The sequence below is a fragment of the Chiloscyllium punctatum genome, chromosome 19, assembly GCF_047496795.1.
Source record: "Chiloscyllium punctatum isolate Juve2018m chromosome 19, sChiPun1.3, whole genome shotgun sequence".
NCBI lineage: Eukaryota > Metazoa > Chordata > Chondrichthyes > Orectolobiformes > Hemiscylliidae > Chiloscyllium > Chiloscyllium punctatum.
In genome coordinates, this window is record NC_092757.1 from 87,141,669 (window position 1) to 87,164,617 (window position 22,949).

The following is a 22,949-nucleotide window of genomic DNA, read 5'->3' on the forward strand; positions in this document are numbered from 1 at the left end:
GCAGCCACATGTTCAGCTGATGTCTCGCCCTGTTGCTCACCTTGTTATGTGGCACAGGTAACAAACTTTGTTCTAGCTCTCAGCTCTATTCCTCTTTCTACCTATGTGGACCATGACTTGGGGCTGGTCACCCTATCCCTACATTGCCTTGGTGAGACTACAAAAGTATTTGATACAGTCTGCTGGAAAGTGCTTTGGGACACCATATCCAGATTGGGTATCTTCCAAGTGTTCTTGCTGGTTTGTCAACTGCCTGAAGAGCAGAAAGGTCTCATGCTGCTGAGCACATTCTAAGTTCAGGAATTGACCCTTTTCTCCACTTTGCCTCTTCAACCATTATTTTGAGTTAAGGAATGGCTCGATAGTGGGGATAAACATCTTCCAAATACACAGCAATGTCTTCAATCTGTGATAACCACTCTTTTACCAAAACTGCAGCAAAGCTAATCATGCAACGATTCAGAGCATGAACACTGCCCTCCAATTTGATTTTCTTCAGTGAGTGAACTCAAATTGAATTTTCTTGTGGGTGATTCTTCTGTGTATAGAACCCTTCAAATGATCGGTCAGTATTCTGAAGGAAAGACTTTCACTGAAGAAGTGAAATTTATACTGATCTAAGTTTTCAAAAGTATGAAGATTTTGTGAGGAGCCAAACAGAAAATGTGTTCCATTAGTATTTATTACAAGAAGCACGAAGGAGGTAGTTGCTATTTAGTCAGGGGCAATCGTTTAAAAGGAAACTCGTGTTAAAATGAAGATATTCATGCTGTTGCTGAGATAGTGAGATTTGAACTTGTGCTTCTCAATCATCTGAGTGGGTTCCTGGATTATGAGCCAAGTAACATAACAAGACAGAAGCATAGTATCTATTAGAATATTTATCTCTATTTGAGATTAAGGCATCAGTACAGGCACATGGATCAAATGACATCAGACAGGTAATTTTGATTGATCTCCGTCTTGAGTATCCGTTTTAAAATTTATTGCCATTTCTATTGTAAATCAGAGTATAAAATTGAGACACATCATCTAATAACATATATATATAAACTGCATTTGTTGGAAGCCATAGATTTGCTAAGAAAATGCCTCAGAATTTAATATCCAGAATCCATTTATTTTCTACTTTAGTCTAATCTGATGAAAAATACTGACTGGACATGTTGCATCACACTATTTGGGTCACCTTTTATTTGTTTCTTTTGCTTCCTTAATTACGCAGTTTTGGTTGAGGGTCAGGCATCTGCCAATTAGATGAGGTTTGTCATACAGTAAAGAATGACCAACTCAACACCTCCAGCCTGTTATGTAGAACAGGCAGGATGTCTTAATTGAGCTGTGGTGCTTCCTTTTTGGCCAGAGGCATGTGGAGATTGGGAGGAAATGCAAAAGTTCTCCCAAAAAAGACACTAGCAAGAAATTACACTTTAAACAAGTCATAAGAATAGTTGTGGTAAACTTGTGCATTTAACTGTTGAGTTGCTTTATCTCTGATTATAATTTTGTCATTAAATTTGAGGTTTGATATGGGGAGAGAGAGAAGCTGTGAATTATTGTTAGTGGTTTAAAACAGTTGGATTAAATGCTTCTGCTTTGTAATTCCAGGTGTATTACGTGTCAAAAGGAACATTGAAGACAGCCAATAAACAGTATACATCTGTGAAGAATGATTATGAAATGACTTTTACTAATGAGACCACTGTGATCCCTTGTGATGACTCAGATGATTTGCCAACAGTCCAATTTGAGTTTGTACCAATAGATCAGCTGGAAAATAAAAACAAGGATACAATGCTTGGTGAGAGACTTTTAAAGGGGAGGTTCTATATAGTTCTAACATTTGTAATATATGGTTTAGCTCATGGTACTTTTTGGATGCCTCATCCTGCTCTTTGCAAGCACAACTTAGTGTTGAAGTGGTACATAGTAATGTTTCTACATATCAAAATTCATTAAATCCTATTCAATCCCCCTGCCCATTTTTTTCAAAATTAAGAGCAAAGAATTAACTGTGGCCCCTCAGACTTGTTCTGCTGTTTAATGCACTGATCCTCAACTTGAGCTTCACTTTCACCTTGGACTCCTGATTCCCTGAGTAGCCTAAAAATGTATCAACCTTTGCCTTGGTTGTATTCAACAGCTAAGCAGTTATTTCAGAAAAGGTCTCTGCTTCAATTTTGACTTGAAGTTGGAACAAGCAGCTTTCAGCCCACATCAATTGTTGGCCACTAAGTACTCTGTATTTCACCCATTGTACTAAATTTTCCAGTGTCTCGTGGGAATTGGTTGCTGTATTCTAATAGTATATTGTTGTAGAATTTCTCATGGTCACTTTTTAAATGGCTCTTTCCAGATGTAATTGGAGTCTGCAAGTCATTTGAAGATGTCACTAAGATAACAGTGAAGTCAAGCAATCGAGAAGTCTCCAAGAGGAATGTTTATTTGTTGGATATGAGTGGAAAAATTGTCTCTACTACGCTGTGGGGTGAGGATGTAAGCATCTTTCTTTTCAAAATTTGCTTTTACATAATTGATTAATTTATTTGCAATACTTGAAGTTGACATTGTTCTTGTAGTAGTGTTTATATTGGTTATTATCTGAATTCTGGTCACAATGGATAGGCCTGTGTAGCACCTTTTGGTAGGGAGGCAGTCAGCACCAGTCATCTGACCTACACTGATGTGGCATGTTATTTCAAGATACAGTTGTATCTGTGTAGCTAGAACGAACAGGTTTGTATTCTTAATCTTTCTCTTCCTTGGGTCTTTGTCACATTTCAGTGAAATTCATCATTTTATGCTAATTAACAGTGTCTTCCAGCTTGTACTTAGAAAAGTTGAATTTCTAAGACTCAGTTTCTAGCTAAGAAATAGGGGTTGGTTTCTACATGTGTAACACTTCTGGAGAGTATGGAATCTGCATTCTCATTGCCCTGCTATAGCAATAGCTATATTGGATACTGTTCTGTCACCCCACCTCATGAAAAAGTGCGAACTGAGTGGAAAGTATTTAAATTGTTTTTAATCTTTAGAAGTTGGTATCTTGTAAGCTAAATTCATTTAACTCATCAAAAATACAAAAAAAAACACTTTATGCAATTTCACTCACTCCCTTTATTCAGGACAAAAGAATCTCTCAAACTTTCTTCATCTTGTTGTGAAGTGCATTAGATATCCCATGAATGCCATCTCCATTTTAATTTTGTAATAGAAAGCTACAATGAATTGCCACACAATTGTTAACCTTGAGGTCCCAATCCTGTTCCCTTGGTGAACATCTCTGATCATCCAGTCGTGCTACTTTTTTTTTAAATGCCATTTTTGAAGTACTTGTTCAGAGAGACAGGATTGGTCACACCATGAATCACTGCTGCAAACTTCAACAAAATCAAGGTGTGATCCAAACCTGTATCCAAATGAGAAGGCTTTTGATTTCTCTCTGACCAGGTCAGACGCATCAGACTTTATTAACCACGTTTGCCAAGCTACCTTCATCCATACAGCCATCCTTTATCATGGTTGTAATTGACTTCCCTATTTGGAGGTTTTTTTCCTTTTGTCTAACACTATTGGCTTGGGTTTTGTCATATTAAACATACGTGACAGTGCTTCTGTGAACCTACTATTGTGATCCGTTGTCTTCATTAATACTTCTTTCACTTTAATTATGCAATGAATGTCTAGCAACATTCATGGGAGTTTCATTCATGTTTGCAGTACAGGCTAGTCTGTCCATTCTTTTGTCCATATTTGATGACACAGTTTGTGCCAGGTTTATTGTATTTCAAGTTCTGATGGGAGATGTTTTGTGGTGCAGTACAAAATTGTTTCTATTCAGAAACCTGGTACACCATCTAGGGTTGGTGTTGAAATCTACAGTTCTTGCATTTGTTTGTTTTGAGACAAATATTCAGATCCTCAGAAACTGATTTTTTTTTGCATTTTGCAACTTTGTCTTTCTCCTGGTGCCACACGCTAGACTTTCTTCTGTTTATTTAGTTTAAGCAGATGTTAAAAATATGTAGCTACAGAAGAACATCAGATTAGAAGGAGTATAAAATTATTTGTCTGGTCTGTAATCTCACCGCTCATCCTGAATATAATGTTGCCATATTAGTGAGGTTTGCAGCACCGCCACACAGACTATTATGGTAGTAACCTTGATATCACGTTGTCTTGTGGAGCAGAGCAGCTATCATTCAGTTAGGTAGGTTTGCATGAGGGCACTTTTGACTTCAGCAACAAGTGGTATTAAGTATCATGAGTTTGGATGTTTTGGCCAAACATCTGAGTCAACTTTGGGAGAAACTGACCACTGCTTAATTATTTACTGTATATAACTCGGGCGCTAATAAAAGGAACAGAGACTGGCATTCTGTGTAGTGTATCTCATCTTTCATGTTTTATCAGGCAGAATTTTATGTAATTTTGAAAAAGCTATTTTGAAAAGATGAATGCAAAACCAATTTACAGTTACTCCACCAACATGAAGACAACTTCACTCATTATTTAATACTGCACACTATTCATGTTGTAGTAAGCTGGGCTTTAGGACAAATAATGGAAAATTAAAAATTTTGATATTAATTTGAGATATCACAGATTTGTTAAAGACTGCAGGAGTGCATGGAAACATAAGCTAATTGAGCAGATAAATGGCGCCTGCGATTCAGTGTAGGAAAAGATAAAATTTTGAGTAAGAACAGGGAAAGGCAGTTCTTAGTGAGCAGAGGTGCTTTTTTTTATTTATTCGTGTGATATAGATATCACAAGCAATGCCCTGCCTGACTTGCCCATTGAGACACAACCATATTGCTGTGGGTCTAGTCATTTGGTAAGGTGAGCAGATGTCTTTCTCTAAAGTACATTTGTAAATCACATGGGCTTTTACCATATTCTGTCGTTTCATGGCACCATTACTGATGCTTGGTTTTTTTTTAAATATTGGGGTAAATTTAGATTAAATTTAAATTCCCAGTCTGAGGAACTAGGCCACTGATGTTGCCACTATGCCATGGTCTCCTGATTTTGTTTCTGGAGTCACAGAAACGATGTAACAACACAAGACAACAAAGTAATTTTGTTTGTTACTTAGTAATACATAGTTTACAACATCTTGTAAAACATAAAACATACAGCATCCAAAGAAGCTTGAGATAGATGTTACCATAATGTAGAATTACAGTTGTGAAAAATGTGAACGTCTTGGAGTGACTTAATGGAGACCGTTAAGGTTATTTTAGTTTGTGCAGTGATGAATTATTTATGCTGATCAGTGAGGTTATAACAATGGCGCTAATTTAAACATATGCTGAAATTAATGTTAGGAAATAAGTTGAGTAGTTTGGATGTGAAACTTTCTTCCACAAACTGATGAAACATTGCCCAGCATTTAGTTTCAAGAGAATAATTAATTGCATAGAAATGGGAATAACAGTGACAAGTTGTTATGTGAAGAGATGTTAGAAGTCTGTTTTTGTGTTGTATTGATTCTGATTTTTGGGTGGAATGACAGTTAATTCCTTACATAAATAGTTAGTGGTTTCTGGCTTGTACTTTTATAAAGAGGCATAGAATAGAACATTTGGAAAATGATATTCTCATGTAGCAAAGTCAGCATGGCCTCATGGAAGGGAAATCATGTCTGACTAATATATTAAGGATTTTTGAGGAAGTCTTAACAAAGTTGGTATAGGGAAACCAGATGTCATTTGACAAGGTACCTCTCAAGACATTAAGTCATAAGATAAGAGCCCCTGGGTTAGAGGTAGTGCATTGGCATGGTGGAGAATTGGCTCATGGGCCGGAGACAGCGAGTGGGGATAAGGGGTTCTTTTTTCAGGTTGGCGACTTGTAACCAATGGGGTTCCACAGAGATCAGCGCTGGGGCTGCAACTGTTTACAATGTATATTAATGACTTGGAGGGAGGAAGTGAATGTACTGTAGCCAAATTTGCAGATAACAAAAGAAAGGTATGTTGTAAGAGGGAAACAAGCTTTACTGAGAGATATTGATAGGTTAAGCAAGCAAATATTTTGCAAATAGAGTATAATGGGGGGAAAATGTGAAGTTTCTTTTGGAAGAAAAGTATATTAAAATGGGGATAAACTGCAGAAAGCTGCAACGCAAGGACTTGGGGTTACTTGTGCACAAAACATGCCAAAGCTCGCACACATGTGCAGCGGGTAATCCGGAAGGCTAATGGAATGTTGGCCCTTGTTTCAAGGGAGTTAGAGTAGAAGAGTAGGGAAGTCTTACTGCAACTGTACAAGGAGCATGTGAGATCACATTTGAAGTACTGTGAGCAGTTTTTGTCTCCTTATTTAAGTAATGATATTGTTTCATTTGGACGTAGTTCAGAGAAATTCCATTAGGATAACACCTGGTATGGAGGGATTGTCTTATGAGCAAAAGTGGAACTCTACTGCTGTGAGTATGGAAGAAAGAGGTGATCTTATTGAAATATATAGGATTCTTAAGAGGCTTGGCAGGGTAATTGCCGAGAGGATATTTCCAGTCATGGCACAGTCTCGGTACAGACTGTATAGTCTCAGAATAAAGGGGTGCTGGTTTAAGACTAAGATGAGGAATTTCTTCTGAGAGTTGAGAGTCTATGTATTTTGAAAGCGGAGATTCTTGATCAGTAGGGGAAGCAAGCGTTACAGGGAAAGGGCAGGAAAGTAAGCATAAGGAATGTCTGATCAGCGGAGATTCAATTGGCAGATCACGCTCGAAGGGCTGAACAGCCAACTCCTATTGCTATTTCTTATAATCTTGTGGACAGTTGCAAGGTGGTGGCCTTGAGTGAGGGGGCAGTGACTGCTTGCAGGTGAGTGAGTTACTGTTTCTGAATCTTTATAAAATTAACTTAACATTTAACTGAAAGTTACTGTTTAATTTCTCAATATCCCAACCTAGAGCCAGGATGTACAAGGCCTCCACTAGAAAAGCGATTGTCATCTAATATTAGTTTTAGAAGCATATGAATACAGGCATCTCAGTGTGGGTTTGCATTGTGTATTAGCATTTGGATGAGTAAGGGAATTAGGGGAAGGAGGTGCTCCTTTTGCTCTTTCTCACTTTTCATTCTTAAGTGTTTGCTTCTTCATTATTGAAGAAGGAAGCTAGCTGTTTGATCATCATCTGCTAAGTGAGAAGGTCTGCTGTATTTCTGAAAATCAAAACACAGACAGCTCCCTGGTTGCAAGCTGATTCCATTCTGGAGTCTGTTCTCTCGTCAATTTTTGTGGACAAGTCGAAACACAATGCAAGACAACATGAAGTAGCCATTTATATTTTTTAAAATGTTTGTATGTAAGATCTTGAAAATTGCACCCTTGTATAGGATCTCATTCATAAGTACAAGTGTTCAAAATTCAAACATTTGTAAATTGGGGCCACCCTGTTGTATAGAAATTTGGTTAATAAAACATGAAATAAAATTGAGTAAAATAAAGAAGTTAATTAAAAGACATCAAAGATGGCGCACTGGTGATATCTCATAGTTGAACATGGGAGCTTCTGAATGCCTGTGTGATCTAGGATAAGCATGCCTGCAGGAGGCGTTTGTAGCTGAGGTTGTGTTTGAGCTGATGCTAAACTTCAAACACTGCAACATGTCAGGGTGGGGGAATGTTGATGGAACATTTTGTGTGAGAATCGGTCAGACCCCTTTTAGGTTAGGGTCTTTTGATTAGAGTAGATGACAAGAACAAAGTTCCTCTGTCAGTAAGGCTGGTAATGAGAGCAAGAAGGCAGGAGTCTCTGCCATCATGATTGTCCAGCAGGTCTGGGATTCTTTGAGCTTGTTTGAATAAGAATGAGGGTTGTAAGGTAGGTGAACTAACTGACCTTGCCACTTTGTTGTGGAAATCCATTCCAGTCAAGGAAATCAAAATGGAATGTCATGAAGGTAGAGGGCTGGGCACTGCACTACTCACAAAACAGTGAGGGTCTTGACTTTGTATTATCTGTCTGGTGGATGTAGGGTTGCTCGCTGAGCTGGAAGGTTCATTTTCAGACATTTCATCACCCGACTAGGTAACATATTCAGTGAGTATCAGGCAAAGCACTGCTGCTAAGTCCTGCTTTCTATATATATGTTTGAGTTTCTTTGGATTGGTGATGTCATTTTCTGTTCTTTTTCTCAGGGGGTGGTAGATGGGGTCTAACTTGATATGTTTGTTGATAGAGTTCCGGTTGGAATGCCATGCTTCTAGGAATTCTCATGCATGTCTTTGTTTGGCTTGTCCCCATTGAAACCTTCGCCTGAGGCCCACTAAAGATGTTACCTAGTAGGGTGACAAATAGTCTGGAAATTAACCTACCAGCTCCGCGAGCAAACCTGCGTCCAGAACCTCAACCTGAGCTACAAATCTTCTCAAAACTTGCTTTCTGTCTGGTGCCAGGTTTGGGGCACCTGCTCAGGGGTGAGACCTTAGAGTGGGAGGCAGAGGATCTAATCATTGTGGTCTGCATTCGTACCAGCAACACAGACCAAGAATGAGCTTTTTTATATTCAGTATGAGATGCTGGACACCAAATTAAGAAGCAGAACCTCCAGTGTAATCTCTGCATTATTAACTGCCTGTTGTGAAAATCAGAGGGCAAATAAGATTAGTGAACTGAACTTGTAGCTCAGACTGGATTGGGAGAAGTGGGTCCTGGATCGTGGGACACTAATATCAGTACTGGGACAAATGTGATCTGTAACTTTTGGATGGTGTGCATCTGAACAGGGTGAGGCTGATCTGGCAAGCTGAATAACAAGCTGAGATAGAATTTTCAATCTAAATAATGGAGGCAAGGGATCAAATTCAGGAAGATTTGGTAAATCAAGCAGTTGATACTGAGTGAAGTAAAGTCACGAATATGGGAAACAGTAAAGTAATTGTGTAAAAACCTAAAAAAAGATAAGGCTAGAGGTTGCAAAATTAAACCAGTCTAAATTTTTTATATCTGAATGTTTGTCATTTGAAACAAAGGGGATAAAAGAGTACAAATAGAAATAAGCAAGTACGACCTGATAGCCAATACAGTGATATAGTTATAAGTTGACCTATCTTAGGACTTTGAATATTTAAAGTTCACAGTATTTCAGAAGTACAAGAAGCTATGAAAAGGTGGAAAGATGACTCTGGCAAAACGAGTATTAGTTGAATAGAAAGGGATGATCTAAGTTCAGGAAATCGGGTGTTGAAAATGTTAGATAAGAAATGAAGGCAAGAAATCACATGTGGGAAAAGTCCACAATTGGTGTATACAGGTCCATTAATAGGAATCACAATGTAAATGGAGGGGGGAGAAAATGGAGTTTCAGAAATGTACAGTGATAATTATGGTGTACATTAACATAAACTCAGACTAAAAAAAAGTCAAATGGGCAAGTTTATGATATGTTAATAGAAACTATTCTGAAAACAACATTTTCGGAATAGAGCATTTTGGAACCAGCCAGAGGAGGCTGCACTGGTTTTGTGGAATAAGAGAGAATTACTTAATGCTGTCATAGTGAAGGTGCCATTATTGGTGGCAGTCGTAATATAATTGAATTTTACATTCAGTTTGAGGGAGAGAAGAGGTGGGTCTGTCTGGTTAATGGATAGACCAATAGATGCAGCGGCAGACTTTGATTGGTGATGTTTCAGAATACACAGGATATATCCTAAGAAGAAAGAATTCCAAGTGGAGTATCCAAGATCTTTTAAAGGTTGTCAGACTTAAATAGAAAGCATAACGATGCATGACAGGTTAGAATGGACAGAATATAAACCACAGCAAAGAATGACTAAAATATTATTAATAAGGAATGAAAATTATCACTGAGTTGGCTTCTAATTTCTAGCTAGTAATTAGTTAGCTGGTAATATGAAAATAGTTGAGGTTTCTATGGATATTTTGAAAGAAAAGTTAGTGAGCTTTAGTTCTATAAAATGTGAGTATGGGGAATTAAGGAAAATAAGGACATAGCTTACTGAAAGGTATTGAAAAGGCATTATTCTTCATTGTAGGTGATGCAAGTGGCATTCCAGAAATAGCTGCAAATCAGGAAATGAAAGGCAGGGAGGATCTCTCTAGGCAACTGGGTAGAGGCAACATGGATTTTGAGAAATGGAAATCATACTTAATTTATTGAAGTCCTTTTGAGCAGGTTCATAGCTCCTTGAATGTGAAATCACTGGTAGATAGGATAGTGAAGGCAGCGTTTCGTATGCTTTCATTTATTGGTCAGAGTATTGAGTTCAGGAGTTGGGAGGTTGTGTTGCGGCTGTACAGAACATTGGTTAGGCTGCTTTTGGAACATTGCATGCAGTTCTGGTCTCCTTCCTATTGGAAAGATGTTGTGAAACTTGAAAGGGTTCAGAAAAGATTTACAAGGATGTTGTCAGGGTTGGAGGAGTTGAGCTATCGGGAGAGGCTTAATAGGCTGGAGTTTTTTTTCTCGAGTGGTCGGAGACTGAGGGGTGATCTTAGAGGTTTATAAAATCGTGAGAGGCATGTTGCAACACTTTAAAAGGCATTTGGATGGGTATATGAATAGGAAGGATTTGGAGGGATATGGGCTAGGTGTTGGCAGGTGGAACTAAATTGGGTTGGGATATCCGGTTGGCATGGAACAGTTGGACTGGAGGGTCTGTTTCTGTGCTGTATGTCTCTGACTCTAAATAACGTGCTATGGTATGCAGGTACTTGGATTTCTAGAAGACATTTGATAGTCCACATTAAAGGTTAGTATGGAAAGTAAAAATTCACCTTGTCGACAGTAGCATTGGCATAGTTATAAAATTGTCTAGCTAACAAAAATGCTAGGCATATTTGTTATTTTCTAGATGAAAAGTACTAATTGGTCTGGCACAGGGATCAGCCCTGAGGCCTCAATGTTTTAAATTTATGTAAATTACTTTGAAGTAGGGACTAAAGGTATGGTTGCTAAATTTGCTCCGGGCACGCAGATGGTAGGAAAGTAAGTTGTGAAGCGTACGTGGAACATGACAAAGGTGCTATAATTTGCAAATAGACAAAGACTTGGCAAATGTAGTATAATATGGGGAAATATAACATTCCCTGTTTTGGCAGGAAGAAATAAAGCATGTTTTCTAAATGGTGAGAAATTGCAGAACTGAAAGACTTTTTTTCCGTTCTTGAATTGCAGAAAGGGTGGGTTTTTTTGTTCATGGGATATAGGCATCGCTGGCAGCACCAGCATTTATTGCCCATCCCTAGTTTATGGTGAAGATAGTGGTGAGCTGATGTTTTGAACTGCTGCAATCTATTTGGAGAAGGTATACCCACAATGCTTTTAAGGAGAGGGATTCAGGGTTCACAATATCCGGATACAGCAAGTAAAGAGGAACTTGTATAATATTACCTTTACTACTTTTATTGTTTCAGCTCTGGTGAGACAACATCTGGAGTGTGTGTGTAGTGTTGGTCCTCTGATTTTAAGCAAGGATGTAAATGCATTGGAGACAGTTCATAGGAGGATTGACATGAATGGGCTGTCTTTTGAGGACAGGTCTAACAGGCTATCTGCTGAAATTTAGAAGAGTAAGAGGCAATTTAATTTTAACATGAAAAATTCTGAAGGGTTTTAGCAGGGTGAATATGGAAATGTCCCCTCTTGTCGGTGGATCTCAAACTGGATATTGGTGTTTAAAAAGAAGGGGCTGCCCACTTAATACAGTGTTTTTCTGTGGATCATAAGGATTTGGAATGCTTGTCTGCAAAAGGTGGTGGAAATAATCTTTTGATAATCTTAACACTGGTAGATTGATGCTTGATGAGCAAAGGGATGAAATGTTAGCGAGTAGATGAGAATGTGGAGCTGTCACATCATCAGTTGTGATCTTATTGAGCAGGCTCAAGTGGCCTACTCCTGCTCTTACTCGGCGTGTTAATATGCAAATTCTCATCAAAGCTTTCTTCAGCCTTGTCATCACTGGTGCCTGTGTTTAGGCCACCAGTGGTAGAAGTCTTGGAAGAGGCGACTGCCTGTCTGTTTTCTGTGCCAGAGAATACTGAAACTATTACTTCAGATGATCTTCAGTTAAAATTTGGTTCCAATGTTTTTCTTCTTTTCTGTTTCCAGGCTGAGAAGTTTGATGGATCACAGCAGCCGGTGGTGGCTATTAAAGGAGCCCGACTTTCAGATTTTGGTGGCCGATCCCTATCTGTTTTGTCATCCAGCATGATCTTGATTAACCCTGATATTCCAGAGGCTTTTAAGCTGAGAGCATGGTGTGTTATAATTTTGTTTTTGTCCTCTCCTCCTCCAGAAACTGCACGTTTACTATTTGAATTTTAAATGTGCTGAATGTGGCCATTCACCTTTTGCATGTAACAGTTTCTGTGCAGAGCAATGCTGTCTGCACCAATGCTGTAGTTGTAATATAAATGAAACCTAAATCTGGACTCTCCGTTTAAATCACCAGCACCTTTTTGCATAAGTTTACTACTAATGCACTGTTGAAGCTGTCTCTCAATAGAGATGTAATGAATGTGGCTGTCAGTGCTCTAATGAGGCAGTGGATGTACATAACTCACTTAACCATAGGGAAATGCAAAATTAATTTGTAACCCCAAACTTGTTGATGAAGGATGATAATGATATAAGCCAATCATGTGTTTATTTTTCTGCACTATGTATAAACTTAAACTACTTTGATAATGCTGGTAAGCCAGTTTGTTTGACTGAACGCATCAGTTGTTATATTGATTTTAATGACTTCAGTGTTTGACGTTAAAGCAGCACTTGCAGTGTCATGTTGACGACATTAGTTTTTTTGCAGTACAGGGTCAGTTGTTAAGGTGTGAGGTTTGTTTTGTTGGCCTCCACCTTCATCCTTGGGGCTTCATCAGTTAAACAGTGTGTTTCCCCACCTGAGGAATTCAGAACTTCTAGATCATAGTCCTAGGATTAAGGTCAAATATTTAGGATTGCAATGGAGAAATTTCTTGACGCACAAGGTTGAGTGTCTTTTGAATTCCCTGCACCAGCGAGCTGTGGATGGTCAGTCATTAAATGTGCTTAAGGCTAGATTTTTTTTCCTCCCAGAGAATCAAGGCATAAAGCAGAGGAAAATGATGGAGTCTGGCAATCAACCATGATTGTATTAATAACAGAATGGATTTAATGCATCATGTGGTCTACTTGGATTTATGTTTTTATTTTGAGAGGGCAGAGAATCTAGGTTAGACATGTACATAAGGCATATTTCTGAAATTGATCTCTTCCTTTTACAGACCGAATGGTGCAGAGAAGAATTTGCAAATAAATCATGGATTATACACAAATCTATTCTGTGGCTTTAAGCAATGAGTGAGGAGAAATTGATTTGGATCCTCTGAAATTCTGTTTTAGATTAGATGCATGTTAATTCACAGCAGAGCCATTTGTCTTGCCAGTAAGTCTAAGGAAATGCTTCCAGTTGACAGTTTGTGTCAACAGTGAAGATCTTCCTTGTCGTTTATAGGATTCCTATCAATAATTCAACTTGCAGATATATAGTGCTAGCCAGTTTTTTTCCATCGCTTGTATGCGATGGTAAAGTAGGAAAACAGTTTTGCAGTTGGTAAAATGGAATTTTTCAATAGATGTAGATATGGAAACCAAATAAGGTGTACACAGGAGCTTTAGTAAAATTGTTCCTATATTTGGGAAATTCTACTTTAGCAGAACATTAGAGCCAGAAAATTCAACATCTGGTTGACTCTAATTTAAATCTTTTTGTGTTCTTGTCAAAATGCATTTTTGATGGTGGTTTGAAGCATTTCTATCAACAATTAGTACCAAGCTATTCCCTTTTTATATGTAAGTTTATTTTTATTATACAGTTAAGTAAACTGTAGAATGAAGTTACTTCAGAGATGTATCAAACATTGATGAAATTCAGAATTTTCAGCTGAATCTCATTTCATATGCCTTGTTCTTATTTGTATACTAATAAAGGGGTGGGTATAGGCTTTTGTTTTCCTGAGACAGGCTCTTGATTAAGTTTAAAATATAAGCCGTAACTATTAATCTAACTTGGGGCAGTGTTTTGTTGCCAGGGTTGGAGGACTTGAGCTATAGGGAGAGGCTGAATAGGCTGCGGCTGTTTTCCCTGGAGCATTTGGAGGCTGAGGGGTGACCTTCTAGAGGTTTACAAAATTTGAGGGGCATGGATAGGGTAAATAGGCAAAGTCTTTTCCCTGGGGTCGGGGAGTCCAGAACCAGAGGGCATAGGTTTAGGCTGAGAGGGGAGAGATATAAAAGGGACCTACGGGGCAACTTTTTCACGCAGAGCGTGGTATGTGTATGGAATGAGTTGCCAGAGGAAGTGGTGGAGGCTGGTATAATTGCAACATTTAAGAGGCATTTGGATGGATATATGGATAGGAAGGGTTTGGAGGAATATGGGCTGGGTGCTGGCAGGTGGGATGAGATTGGGTTGGGATATCTGGTCGGCATGGACAGGTTGGACCAAAGGGTCTTTCCATGCTATACATCTCTGACTTGTTGCTTAGTGCCCTCAGAACAGGAACAACACAGCACAATCTAGGGCAAAATATCAATGCTGTGATCCAGAAAAGCATGAGACATTGTCCTCAATAAGCACTGCTAGCTCATCCTTTTGTTTCTCACATCAACCAGCTTTTCTGCCCTGTATGAAGATTGGTGAGATTGGACAGTTTGTTACGGACTATCAGGAATGAAGCTAAGCTGACTGGACTCCTTTTGCTCCATCTGGCTTGACTTTGCACTTACTTCCCCAGAAGCACTTTTAGCAGGTCTAATATGTTGAATTAAAACATTTCTCTGAGGGCTTGTGTAATTTGCTTGACAATGTATTCAATTGAAATGTGCAAAATCATTTTTGTTGTGGTGTACAGCGAGTATTTGCTTTTGGTTTGTTTCAAGTTATCTTCACCCTCAGCAAATCCCTTCCCCAAATCCACACTTTCTTTGGATCAGAGCTCCAATGAATTCATTTTTTTGGGTGCTACTGCAGGGGTTTTGCTTTTCATTTTAAATTTTTCTTGCCTCCTCCATAGGACATTCTTGCCTTCCTTAGTCTGTGCTGATAGTGACCAGTGATACAGCACAATGTGTTTGGTTTGAATCTAACTGGCTTTGGGAAGTGTAAATGCTTAGGATTGATGTTATGATTGCTGTTTCACGCACCTTTTGAAGATATGGAGACTGAATTAGGTACCATTATGAAACTACCAAAGTTCAGTGGGTAGTGTACACTAGTTTCAGTAAGTAGATCTGGTCAGACCAGGTACAAACACAAGTGCCTGTGGAACCATGCTCTCGCAAAATAACCATACATTCAGATGAAAATGGATAAAATTGGGGGAGGGGAGGAATAAAGTTTGTTTCCACTCATGTATGCCGTTAGTCCTCTCAGAATCCGGTATTCTAATTCAAAATATTGGGTGCTTGGTCTTCAGGTCTGAAAAGAAAAATGAGAAGTTGGCTGAATTGAAATGACTCTTGGGAGATTGAGTCATGGAGTCAGATTTAGAGCAAGCAAAAGAGGTCTTTTTGGTTAATCATATCTATGCTTACCATTAAGAACCTATCTACTTTAGTCCTGTTTTACAGTGTTTGGCCTATAGCCTTATGCTATGGTATTTTGAAGTATTCATCCTAATACTACTATAATGCTGTGATGGTATCTGCCTCTACCACCTTTCAGGCAGTGAGTTCCAGCAAATAACCACCCTCTGGGTCAATAAAATCTCTGCTCCCTCTAATTGACGATTCTAATAAGAGGAAATGTTTCTTCCTATTTTTGCCTCCCCACACATAATTCACCACCAAACTCTCAAACGAGGGACAGGCAATAAAAACTGGCCAGCCAGCGACACCAATATCCCATGAAGAGAAAAAAAAATTCCGCCATACCTTCCCACCCCCTCTCTCATATTCCCTCTCTCTCTCTCTTCCCCCCCCCCCCCTCCCTTTTGCTCCCTCAACCGTTCTTCATCGGACATGCCCTCCAGTCCAAGCAGCATCCTATGCACCCTCTGTAAAGCTTCCACATCTTTCCTGTAATGAGCTGAACACAATATTGCAAGTGTGGCCCAACCAGGAATCAATAGAGCTGCAGCATAACCTCACTGCTCTTAAACTCAATCCCCCTGCTAATGAAAGCCTACACACAATATGCCTTCCTCACAACCCTATGAACTTGGGTAGCAACTTTGAGGGATCTATGGACATGGACCCCACCAACCCTCTGTTTCCCCTACAGTGCCAAGAATCCTGCCTTTCACCCTGTATTCTGCATTCATATTCAGCCTTCCAAAGTGAATGACTTCACACTTTTCAAGGTGGAACTCCATCTGCCATTTCTCAATCCAATTCTGCATCATATCAATGTCTGGTTGCAAATGACAGCAGCTCTCCAAACTATCCACAGTTCCACCAACCTTTGTGTCATCGGCAAACTTACTATCCCACCCTTCCACTTCCTCATCTAAGACATTTATAAAAATCGCAAAGATCAGAGGTCCAGAACCAATCCCTGCAGAACACCACTGGTCACCTAGCTGAATACTTTCCATCTACCACCACCCTCTGTCTTTCTGTGGGCCAGCCAATTCTGTATCCAGCCAGGTTTCCCTGTATCCCATGCTTCCTTTCTGAATAAGTCTACCATGAGGAACCTTATCAAACACCTTGCTAAAATCCATGTACACCACATCCACTGCTCTATCTCCATCAACATGTTTTGCCACATCGTCTTGACTATCTCTAATTAAATTATGGTTTTCCAAATAATCATAAAGACTGTCTCTCAGAATCCTCCCTAATACTTTGCCCACCACTGATGTAAGACTGACTGGTGTGTAATTCCCAGAGTTATCCCTGTTCCCTTTCTTGAACAAGGGAATAACATTTGCCATCCTCCAATCCATTGGACAGTGAGGATGCAAAGATCATCGCCAAAGGTGCAGCAATCTCTTCCTTTGCTTCCTGTAGTAACCTAGGGTATATCCTGTCTGGACCAGGGGATTTATCTACTCTTACATTTTTCAAACTCTTCAGCGCATCCTCCTCCTAACATCACTCTGTTTAAACATATTAGTCTTTTTCAAGCTGTCCTCAGGAATGTCACTGTTCCTCTCACTAGTGAATACTGAAGCAAAGTATTCATTCAGGACTTTCCCCTACTTCCTCCGGCTCCAGGCGTAAGTTCCCTCCACTATCCCTGATTCAGCCCTACTCTTGCTCTGGCCATCCTCTTGTTCCTCGCCTTGCGTTTGTCTTAATCCTACCCACGAAAGCTTTTTCATGCCCCCTCCGAGCTCTCCTAAATCCATTCTTCAGTTCCTTCCTGGCTACCTTTTGTAACCTTCTAAAACCTTGTCTGATCCTTTCCTCCTCAACCTTAAGTGAGCTTCCTTCTTCCTCTTGACTTAGACCTTCCACATCTCTTGTCACCCAAGATTCTTTCAATCTACCATCCCCTCCTTGCCTCAGTGGGACAAACCTGTCCAGCGCTGTCAGCAGGTGCTTCATAAACAAGCACCACATTTCTGTCGTGCATTTCCCTGAGAGTATCTGTTCCCAGTTTAGGTGTCCCAATTCAAGCATAATAGCATTGTGATTTCCCCCTACCCCAATTAAATACTTTCACATACTGTTTGCTCCTATCCCTCTCCATGAGTATAGTAAAGGTCAGGGAGTTGTGAAATGCTCTCCCACCGAGAGATCTGACATCTGGCATGGTTCATTGCCAAGCACCAAATCCAATGTGGCCTTCCCTCTAGTTGGCCTATCTACATATCGCATCAGGAATTCTTCCTGGACACACCTGACAAAAACTGGTCCATCCAAACTATTTGAACTAAGGAGGTTCCAATCAATAATAAGGGACTTCAAGTCACCCATGACGACAACTCTGTTACTTCTGCACCTTTCCAAAATCTGCCTCCCAATCTGTTCCTCCGTGACTCTGTTGCTAATTGGGGGCCTATAGAAAACTTCGAATGAAGTGACTGCTCCTTTTGTTTCTGACTTCCACCCATACTGTAGACAAACCCTCCTCAACAATCTCCCTTTCTGCAGCTGTGATAGTATCCCTGATTAGCAATGCCACTCCTGCACCTCCTTTTACCTCACCCCTGTTCCTTTTGAAACATCTAAACATTGGAACCTCCAACAATCATTCCTGTCCCTTCTTGTTTCTCATTTTCTTACATTTAACATTATTTAACTTTATTTCTAGTGTTTCCAGGCATTTGTCTTGTTCTTCATGTCTTCAGTTCGACTAACTGCTGGAATTCATTGCGGAAATTTCTCTTTTTCATCCTCATTCTCTCATTGCTCATTCTTGATCATCAGATGTATCTTGTCCTTTTCCATGGCCCTCTGTCTGCTTTGTCATCAATGTGTCATGTCCAACATTTGAATGTTATAGGATTGGGAAATTTTTGGCTGTGAAAGTTTGTGTATAATACTATGTTGCTTACCCCACAGGTTTGATACAGATGGCCAAATAGTGGAAGGAACATCCATTTCAGATGTAAAGGGTAGTTCGTTTGGTGGAGGCAATACCAACTGGAAGATGTTGCTTGAAGTAAAAAATGAGAACTTGGGTCATGGAGATAAGGTGAGTTTAAATTATAATCTGATTCTTGACATGTGACTCTGCTGGTCACAATGGCTATACAAGCTTTATATTAGCAATGTTATAGTGTGGTACTATGTTTGGTCCACTTAATGATTTTGTACTCCGAATTTGTCCTTAGGATTTCAGGTGAATTATATATGCATTCCCACAAACCTATTCCTCTTTTCCTATTGTTTCACCTTTTTTTTAAATGTCTCTTTTCTCCTCCCAGATGTTTGCCTTGCTTGTGGCATTTAGTTTCGCAGTCACATTTATGCCTTGCCCAAATTGTCAATGTGAGAGTCACAACTGAGTGTTGCAAGCTATTTGATTCAAGTTTTGATGTTGTTTTGAATACTTTTAATCTGAAATTTGCTTCTAGTAAGAGTTTGGGAATAAAAAACATTTCACAATCTACCACAGCTACAGACATTCTGTCTTGGTGAGCTAGTTGCAGTGTGGGGAACAAAACTATCCGCCCTTGTCAGCATGTGTCAACTGCAAACTAAATAAATTGCTGGAATGAAATGCCAAAAGAAGTTGAAATTCTCAAGGACGTGGAAGACCTACCCTTTGTCATGCTTTGACAAAATGTAGTACTGAATCACTCAATGGGGACATAATTTCTCGAAGGAGATCTGGTAATAAAAAAATAGAGTATTCATATTCATTTAGGGCGGCATGGTGACTCAGTGGTTAGCACTGCTGCCTCACAGCACCCGGGTCCCAGGTTCGATTCCAGCCTTGGGAGACTGTCTGTCTGTGTGGACTTTGCACATTCTTCCCCTGTCTGCGTGGGTTTCCTCCGGGTGTTCCGGTTTCTTCCCACAAGTCCAAAGGTGTGCAGGTCAGGTGAATTGGCCACGCTAAATTGCCCGTAGTGTTAGGTGCATTAGCCAGAGGGAAATGGGACTGAGTGGTTTACTCTTCAGAGGGTCAGTGTGGACTTGTTGGGCTGAAGGACCTGTTTCCATACTGTAGGGAATCTAATCTAATTTAATTCATATACATACCATAGTAAACTGAATGTGTCCATTAATAAGTTTATTTTTGCCCAATTATTTCATTTAAGGGTTTTCTGGCTGAAAACTTGTGAAATGTTAGATATTTTGGGAATCAGAAGTGTTGGGGAAGGAACATAGGGTTTGGTGGTCTTGTGCTTTGGTATCAATGCGAATGATCATGAAGTTTCCCAGTACCTGCTGGAATTGGGCAATATGAGGCGATATTTGACCATACATCGCTGGGATTAGGTGTTTGGTTGCAGATGGTAGATTTGAGACCTTGTACAGTTGAGACTGGGTAGAATAAGGTTTTACTGTAGTAATTTCCAGGTAAATTCTAATGATAACAGTGCAGACAGTAGTGGATCATGATGTAATGGCATTGGATAGAGTGGGCTCCACCTCTGGCAGGACTTGTTTGTTAAAATTCATTTTGGTTTGTTTTGACTGACTTTCATTTGTGTCGCTGTCTCTTGCTTTCTGACAATTGTCAAAAAATACATTTTCAAAATTAGCTTCACAAAATGCTAATTAAAACATTCAAAGTTCAACTCCTTTTTAACATGGGGAAAATGAACTTACAAGAGGCGAGTCTGTCTTAATGTTGGACAGTTTGTGGTGATTACATTGTTTACCTTTTATTCCTTTTCAGTTGCTATCTAAACGGATACTCCAAAATCCAACCAATTCATGATCTTAATAAAAGCCATTATTTTGCAATTCTTAAGTTGATCTTATGTTTTTGCCGTTTTAGACCTTGCATGAATATTTTTTGTTTTTAAGATTTCTGAGATATACAGAATACACAGCAGCAGTAAGCATATAGTCAGTTTCTTTTCTTACTCTTGGTTGCGCTATGAATGGTAACATTCTCAGATTGCATTTTTTAATACAGGTGTCCCTCGTAACCACAGGTGATACATTCCAAGGCCTACCTGGGATGCCTGAAACTGTGGATAGTAGTGAACCCTCCCATTTAAATGGGGAACTTACCTCCCCGGCAGCCTCCTGGATTTATTTCTGGAATGTTCCATGTAATATTTCTGCACCGTGGTAAACTGCGGAAACCAAATCTACAGAAATGGGGTTTCTACTATAGTCACCAGTGGCCTGGTTAATGAAAAAAATAGAAAAATAATATTTTAGATGTTTGGAAGAGAGGCTGCTCTGTCACAAAAATAGTGAATGAAAAGTATTAAGCTTCCATTTTCAGCAAATTTTGGAAAAGATGGTCAAACATCTTAGGTAAATGTAGGGGAACGGGTGGGTTACGTTTCGGCGGGTCGGTGTGGACTTGTTGGGCCGAAGGGCTTGTTTCCACACTGTAATTAATGTAATCTAATCTGTAAGTAATCTAATTGGCTGGGTTGACCATTTTACATTTCAAATTTGAATAGAATACACATGTAATGGATATGTCAAATGCAAGATATATAGTGGGAAGTGTGGTTCTGTAGATAGGAAATGCATGCTAGTGAAATCTTTTTGTTTTTCCTTATCCCCTGATAGTACTCTCCATATTAATGGCCTTTTGAAAAGAGGGTAGTGGTTGTAGTTGTTCTTGCTGAATTAAATTTCAGATTTATCCTCTCTTCGAGGCGTAACTGTAGCTGAACACATTCTTCAGGAACAGAAGAGAAAGTTTTGGCAATTCATCTGTAAGGAAGTGGACTATGAAAAGATTTAGGGTAATTAAAATTCTACTCAAAGGTCAGAGTTAGAATTCAACATTACGGATCCAAGCTTAGAGATTTCTGATGACTTTGAGCTCTTACAACTTGGTGGTTAAACCTTAATTGTGAATTTTTCTATAGTGGTGTAAGATCTTAAACTTGTCAACTATGCATTCTTTTACTGTCCAATGACTTTAACAGCTAGTTATTTCTATTTTGTGTTATTCTTTACCTGAATAATCTCTTTCCTTGCAGGCTGATTATTATACCACTGTAGGTACAATTGTGTATTTGAAGAAGGAAAACTGTATGTACCAGGCATGTCCCACTCCAGAGTGCAACAAGAAGGTTGTGGATCAGCAGAATGGTCTTTATAGGTGTGAGAAATGTGATCGTGAATTTCCCAACTTCAAATATCGTATGATTTTGTCAGTAAGTACAGTTTGAGAGCATTGCAGTAGACTTAGCTTTTGTTGTTTTACAAAGTATCTGATTTCTGTGATGCATAGCACCAGAAGATTTTGAACTTTCCACTCTGTTGCATCTGATGGATGTACAAAACTGAGAGATGCCTGTCATTAGTAGTGTGTGTGGAGCAGCTCAGTGATTTTGCAAATGATCGCTGTTTTGAGACTCTATTTGTTGTGTTCAAAGGAAAAGGTTTTTTAGGTTCTTTTTTAAAACAAAAGCACACATTGTTTTTCACCCACAGCTTCTGAGTACTTTTTTAATAGCTAATTTTCTAATCCAATCAGACTAATGCTATAAGTTTATATGATTAGAAAACGAGGCTAAAATAACTTGAACCAACAAACGAGGGATCTTTATGCTGTAATTGCATTTTGGCATTTCATTTGATTGGGTTTGTGACTTGATTAAAAGGTTTATTCTGGACTCAGCAAGATGGTGGCGATTCTGTTAAACTGCTGTGGACAGCTCTGCCCAACAGCCAAGGCATACCAGTGCTTTTTTGCCACCCCTAGCGAACTTGTGGTGGAATTATTAGTTTAAAACCTTACAGAATACATATTTGTTAATATTTGGGAGTGGGAAGGATGCCAAAGGGAAAAAGAACAAGCAAACAGCAGCAGGAGAACCCACTCCCCTGCAGCAACAACAATACCAGAGACAGCAGCAGCAGCCTCCTGAACCCCCCGGGGACCTGACAGACTCTTAGGAATTGGCTGCGGTGATGGAGAGACTTACCTTGAAAGTTGGGGCTGCAATTGAGAAGATCCGTGGGGAGGTTCATGCCCAGATCCAACCTAACGCATCTATACTGCAGAAGCATGAGCAGGAGAGGCTGGAGGAGGCCGAGGGTTGAACTAAGGCCGCAGAAGCTGCAATGGAGTCCTCATCCAGTCTGATCCAGGTGCTGGAGCAAGAGGCGCGGGCCTTGCGAGACCATATCGACAATCTCGAAAATTGAGGTCGGAAGATAAATCTCTGAATTGTCGGGCTCCCTGAAGGTGAGCAACTAGTCAGCTTCTTTGAAAACTGGCTGCCGAAGTTTTTGGGCCTTCACATTAAGTCCAGCAGACTACAGATTGAAAGGGTGTATCGGGTTACAGTGCATAGGTCGGGGCTGGTGCAGTCCCCCCGCTTGGTCCGAGTGCACTTCCATTCATATAAGGACAAGCAAAAAGTCATAGAAGCTTCCAGA

General features: G+C 39.6%; 1 protein-coding gene across 1 annotated transcript in view; it reads left to right on the forward strand.

The window, feature by feature from the left end:
* rpa1 (replication protein A1) overlaps positions 1–22,949 on the forward strand; it is a 90,126-nt gene that overhangs the window by 47,758 nt on the left and 19,419 nt on the right. Inside the window, exons 10-14 of the mRNA XM_072589983.1 lie at positions 1,609–1,801; positions 2,357–2,496; positions 12,093–12,241; positions 18,477–18,609; positions 21,542–21,718. Of these exons, the coding sequence (XP_072446084.1) occupies positions 1,609–1,801; positions 2,357–2,496; positions 12,093–12,241; positions 18,477–18,609; positions 21,542–21,718 (792 nt within the window). The remainder of the gene's footprint in view (positions 1–1,608; positions 1,802–2,356; positions 2,497–12,092; positions 12,242–18,476; positions 18,610–21,541; positions 21,719–22,949) is intronic.